The sequence below is a fragment of the Schistocerca nitens genome, chromosome 1 (genome assembly GCF_023898315.1).
Source record: "Schistocerca nitens isolate TAMUIC-IGC-003100 chromosome 1, iqSchNite1.1, whole genome shotgun sequence".
NCBI classification, from domain to species: Eukaryota; Metazoa; Arthropoda; class Insecta; order Orthoptera; family Acrididae; genus Schistocerca; species Schistocerca nitens.
The window spans coordinates 1,312,079,548-1,312,105,611 of NC_064614.1; the positions used below are offsets into that span (position 1 = coordinate 1,312,079,548).

At 46.4% G+C, this 26,064-nt stretch overlaps 1 protein-coding gene across 2 annotated transcripts in view; it reads left to right on the top strand.

Moving 5' to 3' along the window:
- LOC126202910 (serine/threonine-protein kinase NLK) overlaps window positions 1–26,064 on the top strand; it is a 462,489-nt gene that overhangs the window by 297,694 nt on the left and 138,731 nt on the right. For both annotated transcript variants that reach the window (XR_007540200.1, XM_049936993.1), the window contains exon 3: window positions 1,895–1,950. Coding sequence is in view for 1 of the 2 variants with exons in the window: in XM_049936993.1 (XP_049792950.1) it covers window positions 1,895–1,950 (56 nt within the window). In the remaining variant the exon portion in view is untranslated. The remainder of the gene's footprint in view (window positions 1–1,894; window positions 1,951–26,064) is intronic.

Consider the following 26,064-nt stretch of genomic DNA (forward strand, 5'->3'; position numbering starts at 1 on the left):
GTTTCTTATTCACTGATCACTATGTGAAAATTCTCAACTGAAAATAATCATTATGTGATAGAAAATCGATTTTGCTGTTGATAAATCATGAAAATTACGGCCAACGCTGACCTTCCTTCTAATTTTATCTGTATTTTGCAGCTTCAATTTACTGGAGATATGAATTTAAAAAATCCTTCAGTCACAAGTTTTCGTGTTTTTTATTAGGTACACGATGCTTTTCGGACCCTGTGGGGCCCTCAGCAGGTGGAATTTGTTTTAAGACATGATTTATTTTTTCTCTTGATTGGGTTGCATATTCCTGTCACGAAAAGGTCTGATGTTAGGGTGTGGATTTCATAAGTCAAAAGCGGAACCACTGTTCATCTTTTCCACTATTTCGGACATATTTTCCGCTTTTGCCTTAAGAAATTCATAACCTAACACCAGACCCTTTCGTGACAGGAATATGCATTTCACTTCATTCAAGAGAAAAATAAAGCATATATTAAGACAGATTACACCTGATGATGGAGGTACAGGGTCCGAAATGCATCGTGTACGTAATAAAACACTAAAAGTTGTGACTGAAGGCCTTTTTGTAATTCATACCTCCAGCACAAATTTGGATGATAGTGATACGACTAAGAAATTATTTAGAACTTATCCTGACGACCTGAGTAACAATCTTGTCAAAGAAATATTAATGTTAAGTCAGTCAGTGCCGCTACGTTTCCAGATTTGACAAAACAGAAAACAAAGGACTCCTTCTAAATGAAATTTATAAGTTGAAGTTGCAATCCGTATTTCTCGAACTCGGGATTTTTATTACCCTACCAGTGACTTGCTTGTGGTGAGAGAGGATTAATTCATCTAGCACTGTTATCAATATAGCATTAATTTACATCTAAAATGAGCTTCAGCGATGTAGTGGATAACTTCATCCGTTGCAGGAGTAGATGATTCCATCTACAGCTGATATTGAAAGTTTGAACGAGACTTTTTAAATCAACGAAGTATGCTGCAAACGTTTCCAAGCTGTAAAGATTTCTTACTAAAAGTTAGGTTTGTTTATTTGAGTAACTATTATTAATTTGTTATTAATTGTGTGAGCTAATGTTTGTATCTATTCAAATACAGTACGTTATTGACAGTTGAGGCAGCATTTATTTAAAGCTGACGTTTAAAACAAGGTTCAGAAGAATCAATATTTGTCGTAATTGACTACTGTGGGCTGAGAAGGCCTTGGTGCCCTTACAAAAAAGTTTGTCCAGCGGTGGCCCTGCAGGCGCGTACCTTCGATTGACGGCGCATTGGTAAACAGATAACGCGGAACAGCGCGATCGTAATTTGAAAGCCAATTGCACTTGATGGTTTGTCTGACACAGTTGTTAGTTGTTAACAGTTACTATTCGCTCGAATTTGCAGCTCATTTAATATCCATAATGATTAAATTAAAGCTCCGATTGACGGAAAACATCCGTGGAGTGACATCATACACTCGCTCGATTTTGTTTTCTCTGTAAGTCACTTATGTTTCAGTTAAAACTTGAGCAGTTCAGCTGATTATGTAAACTGCGCAAGTTATTCAAAAAGTTAATGATTTGATACATTTTTGGTACGGTGTAAGTTCTTAAAACTCGCCGATTCGCGGCTAGGAAGGAAGGGTAGTACGAACCGCTGTTATAAGCGGTTCTTCGTGAGACAAAAATAATAACTGTAACATTTTTTTTAAAAATATTTGCAATGTGCTTTGGCAGCTAAAATTTTGATAGTGCATTTCTTTCTGTGTATTCTTCCTGTGTGAAGAAGGCACCATTCGTTTGCCAGAAAGGACGTAGTTGTGGCAGTGGGGCCTGGCCGCTTTGTACTGTACTGTGCTGTGCTGATGCCGCCTTTTGTTGGCTTGTTGCAGGTGCTGTCCGCGTTGGACATCCTCCAGCCGCCGCACCTGGACTTCTTCCAGGAAATGTATCCTTTGCAATGGCTGCGCCTGCAGCCGCGGTGAGTAGCCGCGGGCTGTGTTCCTGCACCGCGACGGCTTCCCGGTTGCTTCCCCGACGCGGATTGCGTAGTCCACTGCTCGTCCTCTGGCGCTGACACTTTGATCGATACACTGTCCGCCGGCAGCAGTTGGCGAGTAGAGAAATTTGATTTGGAGTGTCGCTAGACGTTCCATGCTTCCGGCGGCAGTACTCTGGTAAAAGCGGGCCCACCGTTCTGCGAAGCAGGTGCCGCCTTTTCTTTGCTGCCTAGCTTTCCGCTAAACGTGTGTGTCGTTGCAGCCAGCCGTGTCTCGTCGCAAAGGGACGGTCGTAACGATAAACGTTGGTACGACAGGCCTTAAATGTGCAAGTCGATGGGCGTGACAGCTGTTTGATGAAAAAGTTGTACTGCGGATGCACAGTCGACGTCCCAACTCCTACGGTAATCGGGGAGTTAATGCGTAGGGGTCGTTGGTGCGGAGAGCGAGAAGTTGGGAGTTTTGGTCTGGCGGAAAACGTGTCAGGCAGACGGTCGAGGCAGCCGTTGTGGGAAAGCGGAGCACCCGGGTTAGAGTCGCGTTCCTGCACAAATTTTCAGCTCTGACCGTCGCACAGCTTCAGTGCCTCGTGCGCCTGCAAGTATCTATTTCCCTCCGGCCTCTTTTCCAACCTGTTTCCTTTCCTATCCTTTCACCCCAATTATTCACCTAATGAGAAACATAGTCGTGCAATCGTCACGTGGTATAATCTGCCTTCTACAACTAATAGTGATACCTGTGCCCTTACATTGCGATTTATACTTCCATAGTCAGCTTAAAAAATTCGAAGCGATTGCAGAATGATTGTTCATTGTTGCATGTCAGGAACTTTCCACTACTGTTCGGTGTCAGGTACTGCATCTGTTGACAGTTCTAGTGGTCGTACCTGTGTTAGAAGCACGGGTTGCGTAAGTGTCTATGTACAGCAGTTGTTTGTCAGTGTTAATGTGGTGTGTGCGTGTGGTTTTTTTTCCCGCCATACTGATAAAGCCAAACAAGTCCGTCTGAAAATGGCCTGACCCAAGTTCGTGGTATGGTTTTCGTGCTTTTTTTCATAGACCACAAAGGTAATGCAATCGGCTTTCCACTGAGAAAGCCGGCGGCACTGCGATAACCTTTGAATACGCCCGTGAATGTATCCACAAATGTTCATTTAATCACGATTTCTTATTATAACGCGATTCATCTGCCAACAGATACATAAGGATGATTATCATTATATTATTGATATCGTAGACTTTCGGCATTTGGACCCGGCAGTACACCCGAGAACGATGGAAGCATAATTACTGTTGTCTTTCCGGAGAAAAACCTTCCGTTATAGCGATACAAGTAGTTTCCGGAATACCGGCCGGAGGAGGGTATATAGCTTATAGTTGCATTTACGTTGCTTCTCGCCAGCTGCCGCTCCAACGTCGTGTTCGTCACACTCGATAAAATTTTGAACGTCGGGAAGAGCGAAGTTACAGAGCAGCGTATGTTATCCGAAAGTACCTTCTATGATCATGGAAAGCTCAACAAAATCGCTGGCCCGGTGGATGGATGCTACAATCGTGAGTCCAAGTGGAAGGACGTCAATTTCTCAGTTTATTTACTCGCTGTGAAACCCGGCATTGCCCGCGTATTTGTTTATTCCAGTCTCCTGTTAGCCCATCTGCTCCTCCGCCCCCTCTCTGTCCACGTCCACGTCCTGCTTCCGCTTCTCATTTCGTCTCCTCCTCCCCTTCCTTGTCCTTTCTGTGTCCGTCTCGAACTCTCGCCTCCCTGTCGATATTCTGCTCTTTTTTTCTGCCCATTTGCTCCTGCCTCTCCGTCTGTTCATCTCTTTCTCCACATCTCTCCGCCATGTCCCTTCTTTCCTCTCTCTCTCTGGTTCCTCCTCCTCGTCCTACCTGTGCCTGTCTCTTTCTTCCCATCTCTTCGTCCTGCCTTCTCTCTCCACGTCACCACAATCGCCCAGTAAGATATTTCTTTCTAGATTGTAACCAACATGTGTACCAAATTTGATTGAAATAGTTGCAGAGGTTTAGTATGAGGTTTTTGCCAGTGGCTTTTCTCACATACAGACATGTGAAATATATTTAACACATTTCACGCGTTTTTGTACACTCATTTCGCCTGTATGTCTAGGAAATTTTGACCTGCAGTTTCATTTCCACGCAGCTTAATATTTATGACATTGCACCTCCTGAACTGTGTACTGAACAATGATATAATTTTGCAGATAAATCAGTCGTATATGTGCCCACTGTCTGCGAAATGTGTTGTGAGTTAGTTGTAAAAAAAAATAATACATCAGAACGTCACGGACGATGCGGCAGCGTCTCACGCGGAACGGAGAATGTTGATACTGTCTGCGAAATGCGTTGCGAATAGCCTGTTACTAAAGAAGTAATATGCTTTTTTATTCCAGTTTCCGATCACAAATGAATTGTTTAGACGATGACCGGTTTCAGTCTGTAATGAGCATCCTCAGATCTTTTTCACACCATGTCCATGCCAACTCAATAATTGGCAATAATCACTATGTGGCCTATTGTACACCATATTTTAAATCTGTGTGACGATGCTATGCGGATTATATTTATATGTTTTGACGATGCCATTATGGCCGTATCACTTTAGGAGGATTGGCATTACAGACTGAAATCGGTCATCGTCTAAAGAATTCATTTGTGATCAGAGACTGGAATAAAAAAGCATTTTACAGTATTAGATCACTGTTTGTATACGCGATTATGTCGCAGTTGGTGAAAGAAGTGATAAATTAAAACTTCAAGCTGCATGTGGCAGTTTTACTGCACGAAAAGCGAAAATCCAGTAAGCGACGAGGTCTGTTTTTCCTTCGATTGTTTTGAGATGTCGTCAGCGAGAAAGTTTCATAAAGATTTGAAATTATGTGTAAAGTCTGTTGGGAGTCTTATAGTGCTCTCAATGTCAAATACTGGATAACTGAAGCGTAGGTATTTTCGTCGTGGGCAACACTGCTTTCTCGTTGTTCTTACCTGAGACGCAGTTGTTCCGACAGTTCATGGTACGTTTACCAAGCTCGGGTGAAATTGCCCAGTGGTTTAGGAGAAGATGTGGAACATACTTAAAGTACATCCGTTTTTATAATTTGTACGGATTTATTTTTGTAGGGTTTAACCCTGCGCTTCAAACGTTTGTCGAAGGTAAAGTGCGCGTGTTAGCAGAAAGGAAACGAGTTTTCGAAATTCGGCTTTATCGATCGTCGGCTGCAGTGGCTCGGAGATGAGCCGCGGTCAGCATCACCACCAGGCAGTACCGGCGTCACAAGCACGAACGGCGAGCACGCTGTCCCCGTGTAGGAGCAGTGCTGTGGTGAGTGTGGCGAGACCGAGGTGAAACCACGGCCGACCGTACCTTATTGCAAATGTCGGACGTCGCAGCCTGGGCAGACGGGTAAAACAGGACAGGCGGCGGACTGTGGCGGGCACAGTACAAGTGTTCTGAACACACGGTGCGCCGAACATTCGTAACATCTGGCAATGTTAACACCACGACGTCGGCAACTGTGACTGACACGGTCACGTGACCGTCGGCCCTGGACGTTGGCGCAGTGGCAGAGCGTTGCACGGTCTGATGGAGCCGATATAGTTCAGCTCCACGATACCTGTCTGCACTGTGCTCTGGGGAGCAATCACGTGGGCACCCGTCGGTCCAGTACAGCTCGCGCAAGACACCGTCACTGGTTGTAGTCCACGTGACAGCCATGTTTCCGACGGCAGTGATATTTTTCCACAAGGCAGTGCGACGTGTCACACGGCCAGCAGTGTGATGGAGTGATTTGAGGAACTCAGTCACGAGTTCCAGTTGACGTGCTGGCCCCCCCACTCGTCAGAGCTCGTCGCCCTCCTCCCCGGAATTGACGAGAATTAGGTGAGTTGTGTTTGCAGATGTGGCGCCAACTCCCTTCAGAAACCTAGCAAGGCCAAGTAGATTCCGTGCCCCGGCGCGTCGTCGCTGTTATTCGTGCCAAAGTTGGACACGCCGGGTATTAGGTAGGTCGTGATAATATTCAGTTTTATCCGTGTATAGACGTACACTTGCTTTGAAGTTGTTTCTGCAGGAATGTCACGTGGAATGCGTAGCATTAGCTCACAGGTAACAATTTTCACGGTATCAATTTGTGATCAGCGCACTCATAATTTCAGAACCTACACTGACTCGAGTAACTGCAGTGCTGGCGTCAGTAGGATCTTGTGCAAATCTGCAGAGCCAAATGGTCGCGACTGGACGATTTAATCAGTCAGAGAGCTGCGGCCCGGTAACTACTACGTCGTCGTATTGGTAGTGCCTGCGCCAGTAGTCGAGTGAGGTTCACTGCCGAGCTAAGTAAAGTGGTAGTGCAGTGTACGGGGCGGCGGCAGTCTGTTCTGGTAGAGGATGGGGCTTCCTTCTCGTAAGACTGCTGATTTCCGTCCATAGCGGTACCACAGCACAGCCTTTTCATTTTCGATCACAGGACCATTTCAGAAGACCATTCGACTTGTTCACGTGCAGGATGTATACGTATTTGTCATCACATTCGCTGGAACGTGTGGGAGCCGGCGTGCGTATTACATGTACCGTGTGCACCACACAAATCATCATACGTGGAACGACCTGTCAGTTGCGATAGGGAATATGCACTCACCGCCGTCTTCTTCATTCTGCGAGTCGTTCGTACAATGTGCCCGAGGAAAAAAATGGTTCAAATGGCTCTGAGCACTATGGGACTTAACTTCTGAGGTCATCAGTCCCCTAGAACTTAGAACTACTTAAACCTAACGACACGACACACATCCATGCCCGAGGCAGGATTGGAACCTGCGACCGTAGCGGTCGTGCGGTTCCAGAACGCAGCGCCTAGAACCGCTCGGCCACTCCGGCAGGCGTGGCAGAGGACCCCTAACATCTATTTCGTGTTCGTGTCGTCGCTACGATACAATAATGTTTCAGTCAGCTTGTACGTGAAACTTCGAGTCTTTGAACAAAGTAGTGAGCTATTAACACATAGTAGTGAGCTATTAGCTAACACGCTCTCCATACCGATTTGGAATTTCAGTATGTAACCTTGTCTCGTTTCGCCTCTTCGCTTGGGGACGAATCTTTGTGGTGGCCAGTGGTGGTGCAGTAATTAATAAGTTTGAGAAGCGTTTGAAGCCGATACTGGTGCGGACGCAGACGTGTGTCTGAGAAAGCTCCAGGTTTGTGTGGTGTGGCCCCCGCAGCTGGGGAAATTTCGTGCCGCGGAAGCGGGTTGTCCGTGCCACTTCCGGGAATTCCGTCCCGGAAATTGGTTGAACCGGTTTGGCGAAACATCGCAACATATGAGTGTATTTGGTGAGACCTCGGAAGACCTGAGTCTGTGCGACAGGGCGGAGATGGGACGGGCCTCGTGCAGCGCTGTGGAGCACGATGACTGGGAAGAAGGCACGCGACATTTTCTCGGTCCGTCGACACGGGAGTGTCTCTGGGACCCGAGCTACGCCGCTGCTGCAGCCCTCGGAGGAAACCTTCAGCCGTGATCCGGATTCGTGGTTCGTCGGTGACTGACGTTTTCCGAGGAGCTTTTTATGTTGTTGACGAGGCGTCCGACCCTCGAGAACGACGAAGGAAGTTACGTTTTGGACGCAAACTAAGAGGAGATGTGTGTGGCACTCTGCAGAGTTCGGATACGTGTTATACCCATCATTTGTTTGGAGTGGAAACACTGATGCCAGAGGTATTCGAACCTGTAGATATCGCATCGTGTTTGTCTGTCGCGATACTGGCCGCGTAGAACGAGCACCAGAACGTTGTAGATTTTGAGGGTACATCGGCAACGATGAAACGGGGTTTGCGAGTTTCCGGGAAGAGATTGGTGTGCTAAACAGAATTTGGCATTTGGAAAACTGGTTTGGGTGGGGGAGTGGGGGCAGGAGGACGGAGTATTGGCAATCGAGCGCAGCAGCCGGCGGAAATGAAGCGCAGCGCAGGGCAGGGTAGGAGCAGGGCCCGTCTGGGAGCCGCCGCCGCAGCTGCTCCACAGCCGCCTCTCCTGCGCTCGCAACGTGACTCGTCTCCTCAGCTACTTGCGGAACGTTTCTCCGGGCTGGGATTTCGGGCGTATCGAGAACGCGGCTCGATGCTCCAGCACGATTTAGTTTACGTAATAGCCAAACGTCGTGTCGCGCCTTCATCGACAGGTCGGTGTTTTCGACGTTATACGGTATTTTCTATCGTAACACGTCGAGAAACGTGTTGCCGAGTAGCTGGAGCACGTATGGACTTGCGCGCTGTAGGCACGTACTGTCAGCACTGCAGGTACGAGAGAGGGGCTCGAAGGGCGGAAAACTGAACCGCTGTGCAGAGGGAAGAAGCTGGGAAGCGGCGCGTAAGGTGGTGCGGGCGGCGCCGCGCCGCGCCCGCCTCCAACCAGGAGCCGGCTCGGTCATCACCCCAGCTGTCTTTCAATTGACGTGACGATTTTACGTGGGTCGGATGAAACGTAGCAGTAACACCACGATAATTCGTACGAGACTCCAGTGTATTATAAGCCCTCATATAATCGCCCCGCACACGAGGAAGGCGCCGTACACAGTCAGTGCGCCCGTCCGTATAGATGTCTCGCGAGGACCGCCGTGTGCCACGGATGGTGTCGTCTGTCGTGGTCTGGCACGTGTCACGACCGAGGTCCTTCATTTTGGCCAACACGTCGTATTCGCATAGACTGGTATCGCGTGAATACTGTTCAGTTCCTCTATTTGCGATCGCCACGTACGCGGGAGCTTCTGCACGGCGAACACTGTACGCAATCGTGCCTTGTCACGCATTGCAGAAGGTGCCGTCGTTTTCTTCTCTTTGCGAGCCGGAGGTGCCGTGAGCACGTGCCTCTGCGGTACAAAGTGTTGCACGGCCAAGCCGCGGATATGCCGTCACTGTGGTTTAGTTTGATACCAGCCGGTTCACTAAGCACGGTTTCCGGGCGAGGAGAAGCACGACGTTTCATTTCGTTGCCCGGGCCCGAATGACACCCGTGCCATCCCGAAGCACTGTGGCATTCCACCGCGGTACGATGTCACCACACGTCTCACGCAGTCCCTGAGAACACTCGGGTCACGTGCCACACCAGTCTCGACCAAACACGGCGTCAGGGCGCTCGGACTGACCTCCCTCACTTTTAGACGACTGCACCGCCGTCGCCTGCATCGGGCGCGCACGCCACTGGGCACACACCCTTCAGCTTACGACAGTGTTGCCACTACTTCTTACCCACCTGTAGTCGGAGCCGATAAACGGCCGCGCCGTCCTTATTTAGCGAGTGGGCAAGTAGCCTGATCGACTGGAGCTGCTGAATCGGTTGCCTCTAGTCTGCGTAAAGCGTGCTGCGGGGCAGTAATGGTGGGAATCGGCGGAAGTAGGTGGCAGTCTCCAGAGGCGGCGGGCGGCTGGTCAGCTGTTCGCCGTGCGCCCAGCGCTACAGTCACTCTGGCACTACAGTGACGGGCGTGCAATTCTCACTAGTCGTTTACCGGTTTACGGCCCTTATTACACGGTGTAGGCAGGATCTGGCGGTCATTTTCAGAGGTGGAGTGTCACTCGGTAGGATGTAATTGAAGCTGATAATCTGGATTTACCGAGCCAGGTGGCGCAGTGGTTAGCACACTCGACTCGCATTCGGCAGGACCACGGTTCGAACCCACGTCCGGCCCTCCTGATTTAGGTTTTCCGCGATTTTTCGAAATCGCTTCGTGCAAATTCGGGGACGGTTCCTTTCGAGGGGCACGGCCGACTTCCTTATCCATCCTCCCGTAATCCGTCTCTAATGACGTCGTTGTCGACGGGACGTTAGACACTAATCTCCTCCTCCTCGTGCACTTGTTCCGTGCAGACTGGCAACTTTGGCCTTCCGTCTACACCCCCAGCTCGTGTCGTCCGTATCTCATCTCGTCGTCGGTGGCACTTCCGACCCAGACGGCTCTCGCCTTACTCCCTTCCCTCCTTCCAGGCACGAACCCTAATAAACCAGAATTGGGGCACGCAGTATCGAGCCCATTGCCATCGACCGGTTGTTAGATGACACAGAGCACCTACTGCCGAATTTTCGTCACGTTGTTGCAGTCAGTCACTCTCCGTCGAGAGTGCGCTCGCAAGTGTGGCCCGACGTACGGAGTGTCGGCGCGGGCACGTGGCTGCAGAGGAGGCCGTGCTTACCGTCAGTACGGACGCAACACTGGCTCTTTCTTCTTTTCTTTGGGGCGGGGACACGCCACGCCACGCCACGCCGGCTGTCGCGTCCCGCGCCCCAGCTGTGCACGGCGTCGGCAGCGCGGCGCGGCAGAGTATTGATCAAGTAGGGCTCCGGCGACGCCGCCCCCGCCCCGAGTCCGGCCGGAGGCTGAGAGGCTGAGGCTGCCCCCTCCGTGTCAGTAGTGGTGGCACACTACCCAAATCCTCGCATTGCTCCAAGCTGTACTAGTCATACAGTACGTAGTGCAACATCTGGACGGCAACCTTCGCAACTGAGATTCAGTGGAACCGCAACAAAAAGCGCATTTGTTTTGATGATTTCCACCACAACGACCGTATCGTCCCCTTCGCTATTTCGTGATAATACAAAAGGAAGCTCCCACCCGTCAGTGCGATCCGGGAAGGCTCCCATACCGCGCAGCGTTGCCTCTTCAGTACAGTTGTCCCGTCTTCAGTAAAACGCACTCTTCTGGTTCGCCGTCCCCACGGTATTTTCTGCGTCATCGTTCCACTATTAGTTGCTCCCAGTCCAACTCTCCAGGTATTTGCTTCAATCGACAATGTTAAACCTTTAAATTTGCCATCTGACGGTAATAAACTCATTTTGTCTGTTAGTATTCGTGAGGAAGAACCCACGTATATAGAGTGAGGTGTCAAAAAGTGGCGGGCTGCGTCCCATTATCGTGCCGGACCTCCTTCGGTGCAGCACCTCGGCACGGCGTGGGCTCGGCAAGTCGTCGGAACTCCCCTGCAGAAATGCCGCACCATTCTTCCTCCACAGTCGTTCGTAATCGCGAAACCGCTGCCGGTGCGCCAAGTGACGTCTCCATTATGTCGCATAAATATTAGATGGCATTCACGTCGGGCGGTCATTCACTCGACTTGTCCAAAATGTTCTTGAAACCAGTCGCAATCATTTCTGGCTCGGTGACGTGGGACTTGGTCATCCACGAAAATCCCACCATTTTGTCGTCTACAAAAAGCTTAACGTAACCATTTCCAGTCAATGATAGGTTCACTTGGACCAAAGCAGCCACCCCGTTTCGTGTCAACACGGCAGCACCCACCAGCTTGCACAGTGCCTCGTTCACGGCTTCTGCGCCATACTCGAACCCTACCGTCAACTGAAACTGGGTGTCGTGTGACCGCGCCACGTTTTTCTGGTCGCCTTGGGACCGACCGACACGGGCGCTACAGGCCATGTGCTGTTGGCAAACGCAACCTGCTCCCGTACTCCATTAACGCCCAATTTCGCCGCGCTGTCCTAACGGGTACGCTCGTCGTACCTTCCACATTGATTTCTGCTGTCATTTCGAGCACTGTCCTGTCGCTTGTCTGTTAGCACTGACATAAGCAAACGCCGCTGCTCCGGGTCGTTGACTCGAGGCTGTCGGCCGCTGCGTTGCCTGTGCTGAGGGGTAATGCCTGACATTTGCTAGTGTCGTCACACACTCGACCACGTGGATCGCGGAATGTTGAATCCCTATTGATTCCCGAAAAGGAATGGCCCATTCCGCGCTCTTTTATAGTTGTGCACTCGATGCTACCGCCACCTGAATCTGTGCGCATCACCAATCCACGACTTTTGTCACTTCATTGTATGTAATAGTGATGACAGCAGTCCCAGGTGTGTTATCATCATTACGTACACTCATCCGGCCTATTCTGTCGATAACGGCACTGGCAGCAGCGGTGTTGTGTTTCCTGTAGGGAGACGTCCAACAAGATTGATCATTTAAGATCAGATCGATGATGAAGACACTTATCAGTCGTCAATCAGCGAAATTTGAAATTGGAAAGAAAAAAATAACAGTACGCTGGCAGTATACGCAGACTACTGGCATAATAGCGCCAATTTCAGAGCGATTAGGTGGAAGCACGAGAGAGTTAAACTTGTTTTATACAACGTTCTACAATGTGTTTTGGGATAACAATGTTACAAAAATGAATCGGTACACAAACAGTGATCAGTGAAAACAGAAGCAAGAAAACTGATGAGACATGAATCAGTGTCAATTCTAATGAAACTGAAATATGCTTTGCATTAGTCATAATAATGGCTCAAGTAAAATAAAAAAAAAAAAATCAGGTGAACTAGTCTAAAACAGCCATCATAGAAACACCGATATTTAAGAAAACTGTGCCTCCGGAAATACTTTTGCAAATCACTAGGTTTTTCCATTTTGCAAATAAGAATATAGCTGACGAAATGGATAATTAAGTAAAGTCACGTCTGTGGTAAACTATTTTAATAAAAAATTCAAAGAAGAAACTGTAATAGAAGAGAACATCGCGATGGTTAATGAAATTAAAGGGACACGTGTCGTGTAAACAATTTAAAGTATAAAATTTTATAAACTGAGCGAATCAGCATCGTGCTAGTGCTCTAATTTTAAAATATATTCACAAAACGATTAAACATCTTCATTACAATGCACCTGAAACTATTGTACTGGAGTTATCGAAGTCAGTGTTAAATAAATGACACTACCTGTATATGGATAATTGCTTTTATTCACCGAAACTGTTCGTAATTTGAATTGGAAATGGAACGAATGCGGTTGGGACAGTATGTTCAGCATTGAAGTGGAAAGATGAATAGGTATCGATGTTATTTCTACAAAGCGAGGAAGTGTACACATGACTGAAGGAAACGGAAGTCAGCAAAAGCGTACTTTCAAAGCGAAGTGCATTGATGATGACCACAGGGAAGCGATCGGTATTGACTGACGAGTTCAGATATCAGCGGGTTTCCCTGTTACGTGCAAGCATTTCAAAGGGTGCCGGAAAATCTTTGTTTACGTATTTGATATGGCACTTTATAATTCATATTTTCTTTATAACTAAAATAATATGAAAAAGAAACGCAATTATACTGAGCATTGAGTTCAAATAGCGGAAGCATTATTGCAAATCGTCCGCCACGAGATTAAAAAAGACAACGACCACTATCGACCGGAGATATGCCAATGGCACTGAAACTAAGTATTCATTTACAAATTGTTACTGATACATTGTCCAGATGTAAATAATGAATCGTTTTTGTTCACTGCTGGATTGATTATATTTCCTTCATTTATTTCCTAAAATTATTCGCTGCCGTTTGTGAAAAGTGCAACACCCAGAAGGAATCATCCGAATAGCGGCACAGTTGGCGGAAGTGGCGACGGGTGTGCAGGCGATATGTGATACGTTTTGCAGCGAGATGGGGTACACGTAGGCTGAGCAGAGCCCTATCGTGTAGGCCCGACAGGGTCGGCGTTGGGCCGCGTGTAGTCGGTGCAGAGCTGTCACACAAGGTGAAAACAGTACAGTGACTGCCAGTATGTCTCGTCGACGTCAAAGGGAGCCATATCGGCGTGTGACGAAAGGGGCAGAATGATCGGTCTCCGGGAAACGAGGCTGTCATACCGTGACATTTCGGCTCACACAGGCCGTGCTGCTACGACAGTGATGCGTGTGTGGAAGCAGTGGATAGAGGAAGGTCGTACGCAGCATCGAGCGGGAACTGGACCACGGAAGATGACTACAGCACGGGATGACCGCCACCTCGTCCGCACGGCCGTTACGGACCGTACAGCGTCATCCACGGTGTTGGCTCGTCACAGGCGTGAACTTGTCTGCATCGTCGGTTCGTCGCCGTCTGCTGCTGGTTGGACTGATTGCACCCATGCCATTACTTCGGCTTCCATTGTCCGGAAACCACGAGCTCCTCCGACTGCAATGGGCACGTGAACACCGCCACTGGGGTACCGAGTGGCGACATGTAATCTTTTCGGACGAGTCCCGTTTCTACGAGTCCTGCAGTGGTGGGCGCATGTGTGTCCGGCGGTACCGTGGTGAACGCAACCTGGAGGGCTGCATTGTGGAGCGGCATAGCGGACAAACAGCAGGTGTCACGGTTTGTGGCGCCATTGGGTACAACAACCGATCTCGCCTTGTACGTGTTACGGACACTTTGAACGGCAACCCGTACGTAACGGAGGTTGTGGAGTCTGAGGTGCTCCTCTGCTTGAGGCATCTTCACACGCCACAAAATGGTTCAAATGGCTCTGAGCACTATGGGACTTAACATCGGAGGTCATCAGTGCCCTAGAATCTAGAACTACTTAAACGTAAGCGTAGCGGTTGCGGACTGAAGCGCCTAGAACCGCTGGGCCAACGCCGCCGGCTTCACAGGCCACATTTCAAAAGGACAGTGGCCCGCCACATATTGCGAGGAATGTACAGGTCTTCTTCGAAGAGCGACGCGTACCATTGCTTCCTGGCGTGCACGTTCACATGTCGCCCGTAGAACATACTGAATAGTAGGGCTTGTTACTTGTCATGTACCTAACCTGTGGTATTAAATTAATTGAATTCGTGCGTTTCCTTCTTGGTGTTGCAATTTCCACAAACGTTAGTGTATTTCACAACACATTTCGTTGCGCCGATGTGTACGTGTTACACGACGCACGGGTTTACACCGGTGGCTGGTTAACACGACGAAAGAGCTCGGTGGCTGGAGGCGGGAGCGACCCGTTTGCTCGCCACGACCTCAGCGATCGGTCGACAGCGGGCAGGCTGACACCGTGTGCTGCTCGTATCTAAGTGTTACGCACAGCTGCCACGCCACACGGCAAACGTCGGCGTTCTTGCCGCCGCCCCACCACTCGATCGTCGCAATCGGGATCCATTACTGCAAAAGGAAGTACAGGTACATTGAAGGTTTGAATGTACTGGCATTATTAGCTACACATTATGAACGGAACAAAATAATACAAGGAAAAACTATTTGTGTAGGCTGCCTAGAACCACAACATAGGGGAGTGTTGTTTTTCTCGGCACAAGTGCAACAAGTACCCGCATTCGCGGCCGAGGTAGCTCCCTACCTTCGAGCCGTCGATGCGCGGCTTTTATTTATTTTTCTCCCTTTTACACAGTATTTGTTGTTTTTTGAAAAATATACGGATGACATCTGTTCCACGTAATTTCGTAATAATAGTAAAAATTACTACAAAAATCAAAATAAATAAACAGCAACAAAGGCGTGCAGTTGTGTGGATTCCTGTGTGTGCCACTTTCGTGTGCCTCCCACTAGACAAGGAGAGGAGAAGCGGCGGCGACAAGTTCCTCATCACTACACTTTGCGGCTGTGTCCGGGATTCAATTCCGGGCCTCTCCGCAGTGGGTGGTGAAGTGAGGGCGTGGTGATCCGCCCCCGTCGGCACTGTTCGCGAGGAGCGGGCCGCGTGCCGGCACTGTGCGGCTTACACACGCACACGCAGACACAGAATACATACATGTAGATATTATAATTGAGCGGCTCCACCATAACCATTACTTTTGTCTTTTGGATAAATTTTGTGTTGACGGACACTAAGATTCAGTTGTCGGTTCGGTCAGCAATACTTGCGCGAAATGTGGTCATTAAGTAGCTATCACATTATTCCACGTATTGTTTAGGCTTTTCGCATTGCGCTAGAGGACAGTACATGGTAAATTCGTACCTTGACGAGTAGATTCGGAAAGTTCTCGGACGGGTATGTTTGCGGGTATTTTGTACTGCATTTAGAGTCTTACGATCCGTAATCTTTCGCCACGAAGTCTCGATAGTCTTATATCCGACTGCGAAGTGGAACCGGCTGGTTATTTTATGACACAATGGAATGGTATCATTTACGGCTCAAGTAGAGTTTACTAATAATAGTTGTAATTGCAGACGGGTAGTGATTTTGCCAAGACGAGCCGGCAGATCCGTTATACAGATGGGGCTTGTCGGGTACATGTTGGACTGTCCACTAGCGAGTGGGTGGTTCTGGGAACGAACTGGCGGTCTGCGCACGCTGGCGTCGGCCCCGCCCGCTCACGCCTGCCACTGCAGGACAATAGGACTAAGACTTTGTCAAGACGTGGCACTGAACCGTGCCGAAACACAGACACCTCCTGAGATATTAAAGCTCTCGATTTACGTGATGCAAACGAAAACTGGACAAAGTGGTATCAGAATTCTGCAAGGCTATACGTGTTACAGCGTCTTACCTGCTGATATCAGTGGTTTTATTATTTACTTTTTATCGTCACTTTTTCGTGAAATAATTTAGCTAAAGGAACTGACATAAGTCAGGGAGCTAACTGTTTACACATAATCGCAAAAATTAAGTCTACGAAACTATTTTTGGGAACAGAATAGCCAGCCTTCACGCACAGTTTACACCTGGGTGTTCGAGAACAGTGATACGGACATTAAAATCCTGCTAAGCGAATATACACTGCCGGAAAAAAAAAAATTGTGCAGCTGGAAAGACGTCGACTATGATACGATGACAGCACGTGCTACGTAGGGAGGGGGGGGGGATAGTAGACTTAGTAATAATGGCGTTGTGTCTGCCCTGTAGCAGGGAAGCCTGACTATGCCGCCCAGGCGCGCCCGCCCTTCCTGCGGCTAACGGAGCGAGGTGGAAAGGCGTCAGATTGCGGCCTCCCGAGTGGAAGGATGGTCCCTCCGGAGTTGGACAAGCTGCGTCAGTTGTGCAACGAGAACTTCCTCACACCCTTAGGCCGCTTTCACACTATACGGTTTTGACCGTACGGCAAAAAGCCGTACGAGTTTTAGCCGTGCCTGTGTTGCTTTCACATTACACGGCTTTTTGACGTGACCAGTTGTTGGTGTCTATTCAGTTTGCTTAATGTGTGTATCAAGATGAACCGTAAACGAGTTGTTGCTTTGTGGTTGCTTCATCGTCGCCGCAAAAGAAAAGGTCGTCTTTTGTGGGTACACCCCATTAACCAGAGAAGAGACGAAGTGGGTTTATTTTATACACTCTTTGAAGATTTGAGGAACGACGGAAATAAATTCTTTAACTATTTCCGAATGTCTATTACCTCGTTTGACGAATTACATAGAAAACTAAAGGATGTGTTACAACGACAAAACACACAATTCCGCAATTGCATCCAACCTGTTCAAATGCTGGCTATCACGTTAAGGTAATTTAATACATAAAAACTAGTTCTGTTTATTTACTTATTTATTTGTGTTTTACATTTTTATTACGCTCAGATTATGAAGTAGAAAAGTCAATATCAATATCAGCAGTTGAAACCAAAGAGTTTGTAGCAGGACTGACTGTACTGTCACTTTGTGGCGACAGGCTCTCTGCAAAAACGTTGTAGAACTGCGTTGTTGATGGTGGGCCTTCATGGCTACTTGTGGAAGGCGAAGGGTATGGTGGTGGCACTTTATTAATTCGTTGATAAGAACTGCGACCTTGAGAAGTCTGTAATGGTTGTTCGAGAAAAGTAGTTGGGTTTGGTGCAGCTGGAGGAGGACGAATCTGATGCGTATGGTAAGAGGATATTGGAGCAGCATTTTCCATAGGTGAATAAGAATAAGCTTGAAATCTATTATTATAGGGCATGGGAGGTGTGTAATGGGTAAATGGAGGAGGTTGAGCTGTCAATATATTTCTCCTTTCATATATATTTTCTATAACTTTGAGGACTCCCATCTGAAACTGAAGATAATCCTGTTCATCAAATTTTTCCAGATGAGGCTTCAGACTAAGTAAAAATGACATTTTGCTGCAAGGTTTGTCTTCTTCCAGAGCTCGTAATATTTTCATTTCGATTGCATCAGGTTTTCTATGTTTTCTGTTTGTATGGCACTCGCTTTTGGATGTTTGTTGTGTGGGTGCTGTATCAAATGGCCCAGAAACATTCTCAGTATTTTCGACGGAGCCCTGCGTTTCTATATCTTCTTCCAGTCTGGCGGTGCGTTCCGATTGAAAACTGTCCTCCGTCTCTCGAGCATCATACAGCTTTTTTAGAAACTGCAGCTGATCAGAATATACATACTTTTTCATTTTCTTTGCTGCTGAGCCACTTTTTTTCGCAGCTTGAATTTTTATGTTTGACTTCACAAAGGAGTCTCGTAGATTGGTCCACCTCCGTATTACTTCTATACCTACATCAAAAGAAAACAAAACTGTATGAAAACATTTTAATTTTGTATAGAAAAAAGCAAAACTGTAACAAAAAATGTCCACTGCAAACTAAATGTCACTGATTTTTTTTCGTTTTGTTCAGGTATCTGGCAAGCGGTTGTTCCTTCACTGACTTACATTTCCAGTACAGAATTGGGATTTCTACAGCAAGTAAAGTGGTTAATGATGTATGCACAGCAATTTGGTCATCACTGCGGGAAGAATGTATACAAAGACCGACCAAAGAGGTATGGGAATCAATAGCGGCTGGATTTGAACGTACTGCTAATTTCCCCCACTGCTTAGGAGCGGTGGATGGAAAACATATCCGTCTTACTGCCCCATTTAATAGCGGATCAATGTACTTCAATTACAAAGAATACTTTTCTGTGGTTCTGATGGCTGTAGCGGATTCCAACTACAGGTTCATTTATGTCGACGTAGGAAGTTATGGCAAAGACTGTGACTCTTCAGTGTTCAGACGGTCCAGTTTATGGAAGTCAATAGAAAGTAATTCCCTGGAATTTCCAGACGTCCAATGTCTGCCTGGTACGGAAGGTCCAAAAGTACCCTACTTCTTCGTGGGAGACGCAGCATTTGGCCTACACACGCATTTGCTCCGGCCTTTTGGGGGAACAAACTTGACAGTTGAGAAACGTGTATTTAATTACCGTTTGTGCAGAGCAAGGAGGTATGTGGAATGTGCTTTTGGCATCCTCACCAATAAGTGGCGGTTGTTTCACCGACCTTTAAATGTTCATCCAGATTTTGCAGTAAAAATGGTTAAAGCTTGCATTGTTTTACACAATTTTGTACGTCAGAGAGATGGATTTATAATTGAAGACACCACATCCTTCACTGGTTTGGAAGACTTAGCCCAAGATGCCAACATAAGAGGAGGACTGACAGCCAACGCCATAAGGAACACTCTTTGTAAATATTTTATGACAAATGCTGGAAGCGTGTCATGGCAGATGTCAAAGATATAAATTAACAAGCCTTTTCCTTTTTGTAGATTGTTTGTGAAAGCCTGCGACTGTATAGTAAATAGTTTTCTTTATAAATAAATTACTGCTACCACTCACGTTTTTAATCGTTTTGTTTATATTTTGTACGACGCGTTTCGGGAAATAATTCCGATCTTCAAGTGCGTTTTTTTCTCTAAGTTTTCATTATGTGTAGTGTTTTTTTATTTGTGAGGTCTTGTGCGTGTTTCTCTTATAAATTACAGTAAAGAAAACAGAATGCAAGACCTGACACATAAAAAGACACCACACATGATGAAAACTTAGAGAAAAACGCACTTAAGGATGGGAATTATTTCCCGAAACGCGTCGTGCAAAATATAAACAAAACAAAAAAAACGTGACTGGTAGCAGTAATTTACTTATAAACAAACGATTTACTTTTAGAATAAAATTTATAACGTTAAATAAAAACTGTTTAAAACGTATTAAATGTAATATTAATATATTAAATAAATACTTACCAAACGCATTTTTATCTTTGTCTTCCATCTCATCAAAATCTTGCTTCAGTGCTACGCAAACTTCCCGCCAAGCATTCTTTGTAGCAATACGATCTCTATACGCATCTAGAGTTTTGTCCCACAGAACAGGTCTTACTTCCACCAAGGTTATCAAAAGTTCAGTATCAATTTCATCCATTCTTCTACACTTTTCAGTAAACAAGAATAAACACAAATGAATAAAACGACACTACAACGAACTAGTCGACGCCGTACGGCTCAAAACCGTCCAGTGTGAAAGCATGCACTTAGTCACGTAGGCCACTGTTGTCGAACTTGCCGTACGGCGACCGTCTGTTGTAGTGGCAAGACACGGCTGCAGCACGGCACGGCAGCGGCATTTTGCCGTCGCCGTATAATGTGAAAGGCGCCATACATTTCTTCACACCTACAGCCGTACGGCTTTTTGCCGTACGGTCAAAACCGTATAGTGTGAAAGCGGCGTTACCCGAGGTTCTGCGTGTCGGCGCAGCACAGAAGCCAGCCAGGGCAGCAGTGGCAGATGGCACGGATAAGAGGAGAGGGCAGGGCTCCTGAGCGCAGACGCGTCACCTCCAACTGTTGCGGCAGTATCGGCACTCGCGCCTTCTGCCCCTCTTCCGAGCACTGGTGCCGTCAGGGGATCACTTGGAAGACGGAGTGATATTCCGTGGCCTTCAGCGACCACAGCCGATTCTGCCTGCACGCGAGTCACGGTCGTTTCCGCGTACGGCGCATAACCGATAAGCGCTATCTCGTAGAGTCCGTTCGTCCGAGAGGCACTGGCCCCACCCCAGCTTATGCTGTGCTGCCGCTTTAAGCTACAAACTCCCGTTCACATTTCGCGTTTGTGGACGCTGACCGGCGCTCGGTAGCTGCAGAACACAGTTGGAAAGTGACGCGTTGTTCCAGCAGGGCGTGCCGTGCGAGACGTGCTGCAACATCCGTGGCCAGCACGATCTCCCGACCTGACTCCAGTCGAACACGTCGGACGAGAACTGACTCGTGCTGCTCGTCAACCGACAACTCTTACACGTGGAGCAAGCGCGTTCACCGTCGGTACTACCGACTCCCAGCCAGAGTCGGCGTCTGCCTTCGCCCGTGGAGGCTACGAACTAATACGGGTCTATACCTGGTACCTCAGAACCGACTGTGCTATTGATCTGTAAATGTAATCGTTTCATGTACTCCATATGCTTTTACCAACAGAAAGTCTTAAGTGAATTCGAAATCTCTAACCGGGTGTACTAATTTTTATGTAAATGTTCGTTGGTTCAAAATCGTGTATCTCACCGATTGCATTCAAGGTTTCACACAACGTCGCATTCGAATACGAGCATGTTCTTACGCACCTACTGGAGCGCCAAATGGTGTAAATGCACTAATGGAAAAAAAACGCCAAAATAAATAATGAGTGTAGAATAATGAAGTTTCGGAAATATATTTGTCTAACAAACATATTTAAGTGGTTAATATTGCAAGATCAAAGGGTTAATGGAAGCGCGAGGTAAGCCATTGCAAATGCGAGATGCTGATCATTAATAACGGGTGTAACTGCCAGAATGCTGAATGCAAACGTGATGCATTGTGTTGTACAGGTGCCGGATATCGGTTCGTGGGTTGGAATTACACGTCTGTTGCATTTGGTCGGTCAGTACAGGGACGTTTAATGCTGACGCCGTAGTTATCACCCGACCGTGTCCCGTATGTGCTCGACTGGAGACAGATCTGGCGTTCGAGCAGGCCGAGGCAGCACGGCGACACTCGGTGGAGCCTGCGGTGTGTGGGCGAGCGCGTCCCGTTGGAAAACACTTGCTGGAATACCGTTCGCGAACGGCGTGCAGATTTGCAGCCAGCGTGAATGGGATAACGAGGAGAGTGCTCCTGCTGTCGACCCCAGACTGTAAGCTCAGCTGTAGGTCCATCGTGTGCAGCACGCACGAGGATCGCCACAGGCCCTCGACTGGTCTCCTAAGCAACACAGGATCGTCAGTGGCAGCGACGCAGAACCGTCTTTCATCGGAAAACTCAACAGAGCTCCACCCTGGACGCCTCTGAAGTCGCAGATCGAGTTGCTTTGGGGTGAGTCAAATGCACGGTACGCCTGGCTCGGAGCTCTCCTTGAAGTAACCGATCTGTAACAGTTGGTCGTGTCATTGTGGTAGCAACTGCTGCTCCAGATGCAGTACCGTGCGACAGAGCCATAAGCCGAATACGATGGTGGTAGTGGCGGGTGGCTGTCGTTGCCCGGTCTACATCACTCAAATCTCCTCCTGCAGTATCGCATATCGACGGGATAGATCAATTTTTTTAAACGGCATTTAATAGAATGTGGAATGAGAAGTTAAACCGAGACTAATTTGCTGGTATGTCATAAGATGTAATTTGCTAAGTATCTACAGCTATTAATTATTTCCTTTGGTAAGTAACAAACGTTTTTTTCTTTATCCAGTGTACTCTATTGGTTCAAGACGCATTTCGCCTTTTACTTTAAGGCAACTTCGGTGGAATCTAGAATGATTCAGTTTTGTTTTGATATGTGATACATGAAGATTATAAAACAGTTCACATCTTTTTTTTACGTGAATAACTGATTACTTACAGTGAATCGGGTTTTTGCCGGACATCTGCGTTTCCCCTCACCTGGTCACATGCTGGAGGTTGAACTGAAACTTACTTTATGGAACTTAAGCACATTTTCGTACCGGCCGGAGTGGCCGTGCGGTTCTAGGCGCTACAGTCTGGAACCGAGCGACCGCTATGGTCACAGGTTCGAATCCTGCCTCGGGCATGGATGTGTGTGATGTCCTTAGGTTTAATTAGTTGTAAGTTCTAGGCTACTAATGACCTCAGAAGTTAAGTCGCATAGTGCTCAGAGCCATTGGAACCACATTTTCGTGTTCGCTCTTTTTTCTTCTCACTAGCTGTAGACATTTTACCGAAAACACTGATCTGAAGTCGTAAATACAGTGTGTTCACCTCGTGTCCCTTCCTGTTTGGTTTGTTGCCAACCTAAAGAATTATATCGTGAGAACTAATGTTTGTTCATTTCTGTTCTCCTTATATCTGTATGTGTGTGTGTGTGTGTGTGTGTGTGTGTGTGTGTGTGTGTGTGTGTGGCTAGCCAGTGATAGTTATAGAGAGTTGAAAGTGAATGCAGTAGTTGTCAGACAGTGGTTGAAAGATTTGGTGTTCAGCTGATTTCAGTTTTGGTTTAAATGTTTTGTGGAGGAGTGCATGGAAGAGTAAATTCACTGCTTACATTAATAGATAAAATAGTAGAATAGCATTTCAACAGATGATTATCAGATTACTATCACGCAACCGCTTTGCCCTCACTCTTGGACGCCTCATAATATGTCCTGTAAACTTACCCCTCTTGTAGTCAAAGCTGTGCCGTAATTTCCTCTTCCTCGTCTATTTAATTCGGTACCTCTTCTTTAGTTACACGATCCTCATACCTCATTCTTATTGATCACCACGTTTTGAAAGCGTCCATTGTCTTTATGAGAGAAGTGTTCATCGCCCACGTTTCACTTACATACAAAGCTGCACTCCACACAAATACTGCACTCCACACAAATACCTTTGTAAAATAGTACCCAATCATTAGAATTTGTATTCGATATGAACAAATTTTCTTTTTCAGAACGCTTTTCTTGCTATTCAGTCTTCATTTTATATCCTCTCTACTCTTGCCTTCTCAATTACTGCTTCGCTTTAAAGTCATTGAAGTCTTAGAAATGCAGTTTGGTTTCTGTACAAGTTGTAGATAATCTTGTGGCCCTGTGTTTTATCGATGACATCTCCAGAGCTTCAAAGAGTGTTTTAATTAAGATTGTCAAAACCTTTCTCTAAACTTGCAAATGCTGTAAACACAGTTTTGCAGTTCTTCAGTGTGTCTACTTAGCTAAGTGGTAGGATCAGTATTGCCTTGCGTGTTCAGACATCTCACAGGAATCTACCATTGTGCTTATGTTAGTTTGTACAACCCCTCCACCTATCCTCTACATATTCCTTCCACTTTCTAGCCTTCTCTTATTTGTTTAGTTCTGGCTTGCCAAATGAGTTCTTGACAGTTGCTTGTCCTTTGAGCAAAGTTTTCTTTGTTCTTTCTCATTTTCATTCCCCTATGTTTTCAAAGTGCAAAATCGCGTTGCACTTTCTGTCCACGTCATATTTAGACATTTCTATTTCCCATGGCCTACTTTATTTGCTGCATTTTTATATTTTTTCCTCTTGTCAAATTTAATATATCACGTTTCATCTAACGATTTCTACTGTACCTTCTTCCCGTTCACATACTCTGCTGCATTCACCACTTCTTCTCTCAAAAATATCCATTCGTATTCTAGCACATTCCTTCCTCTGTTTCAGTCAGTCGTTGTACTACGGTAATTTAAGATTATAAAAAAACTGTGGGTCTTGACTTATTCCAGTTCCATTTTCTTAATTTGCTACCGTTTACTGTCTCTGTAGTTGCAAACTGCAGCTCGTAACCAATAAATTAATGTAGGTTTGCGTCTACACCGGGAAATGTCTTATAATTTAAAATCTGGTTTCGAAAACTTTGTTCCAAACATGTATTATTCTTTCATGATTCTTAAGCAAGGTGCTGGCGATGATTACATTATGCTCTGTGCGAAATTCTATCAGGTGGCTCCCACTTTCATCCCTTCCCTCAAGCCTTTGTGTTCTTACTGTTTTCGTGTACCTGCTACCGTATTACATTGTAAATTTTTGTCTCGCTTAACTATCTGAATAATCTCTTTTGTCGTACATTGTTTCAATGTGTTAGGAGATAGTGAACAATCAAGAACGGTAGTCATGAAATCTGTTTATGGTGAAATGAGAAAACATGAATAATGAAATATGTGAAAGAGTACATTGTACAGAAAATGAAAAATAGGTATGTCTTCACCCAACTTCGTCTTTCCTTCATGTAGGTGTAAGATATAGTTAATCAAACGCACCGGGCGTTTCAGTGGTTCTCACCCCGCACCTTAGTGGCTGTCCATTAGCTACCGCTTGCGTCTGCCGCTTCCAGATGTGTACGCCAATTCCGCGAGCCGCCGCGTCAAAGCAGAAAACGCTTTCCGTTGCCGCACGACGCGCTGCCGCGCTCTAGTGGGAACCGGCCCAGACGTTGAAACACGCTCTCAACTTTTGTTTATGTTGCACAAATACTCCTTCGTGTTGAGATTTGTTTCCCGTCCATGTATTAAGGGTAGATGTTGTTAGCAAAAATCTCATGTTCATTTGTACAAAATCGTAAATCTCCGAATGTTCTTCACGTATTCCTTTGAAGTTTTGACAGAACATGGGATCCGAATACGCGCGTGTTTTTATACACCGCTGGATTGCCATGTGGTGTATATATATACACCATACGGCAGTCCAGTAGGTAAAATGTTCAAAACAATCGGTGAAGAACTTGAGATACACGATTTTGTACAAACGAATATACAAGCTATATATATAAAAAATGAAAAATCTTCGTTTGTCCGAAATCGCAATTCTACGAAAGTTCTTCGCCAATTGCTTCGAAATTTTGACGCAACGTTGCACTCGAATACGGACGTGGTTTTATAGACCTACTGGAGCGCGCCGCATGTAGTATACAAATACACGAGAGTATGTAATAACTACGGGGGGAAATGTATGTAAAAATGTAAATGTTCCTTTGTTAAATGTCTTAAGTCTACAAAAGTTCTTCACCGATTGCTTCGAAGTTTTGACACAACGTTGCATTTGAATACACGCATGTTTCTGTGAATCTATTTTAATGTGTATATTTTTACGCAATACTCCAATGAACACACGGACAGCATGGGCTATATATTTTCAGTATAAATAATATATAATTGTATGTGTAATATGTGAAGGGGAATTACTGTAACCAAAAATCTCAAATATGTATTTATAATACCAAGACGTTGTTAGCGAACAGAAAAGTTGTATTTATGGCTTATCAGTTTACGATTAGAATGCCATTGCATAACCTGAACTTGAAATAACAATAAACAACAACAGACACGAAGATGGACTCTCGCCATTACTGTTTAACTCTGTTTTGGAAAAGGCAATGACAGAATGGCGAGACCAAAAGTCGAGTGAAAATATAGATCGCCGGCCGAAGTGGCCGTGCGGTTAAAGGCGCTGCAGTCTGGAACCGCAAGACCGCTACGGTCGCAGGTTCGAATCCTGCCTCGGGCATGGATGTTTGTGATGTCCTTAGGTTAGTTAGGTTTAACTAGTTCTAAGTTCTAGGGGACTAATGACCTCAGCAGTTGAGTCCCGTAGTGCTCAGAGCCATTTGAACCATTTTTTTGAAAATATAGATCAATCAATGAAGT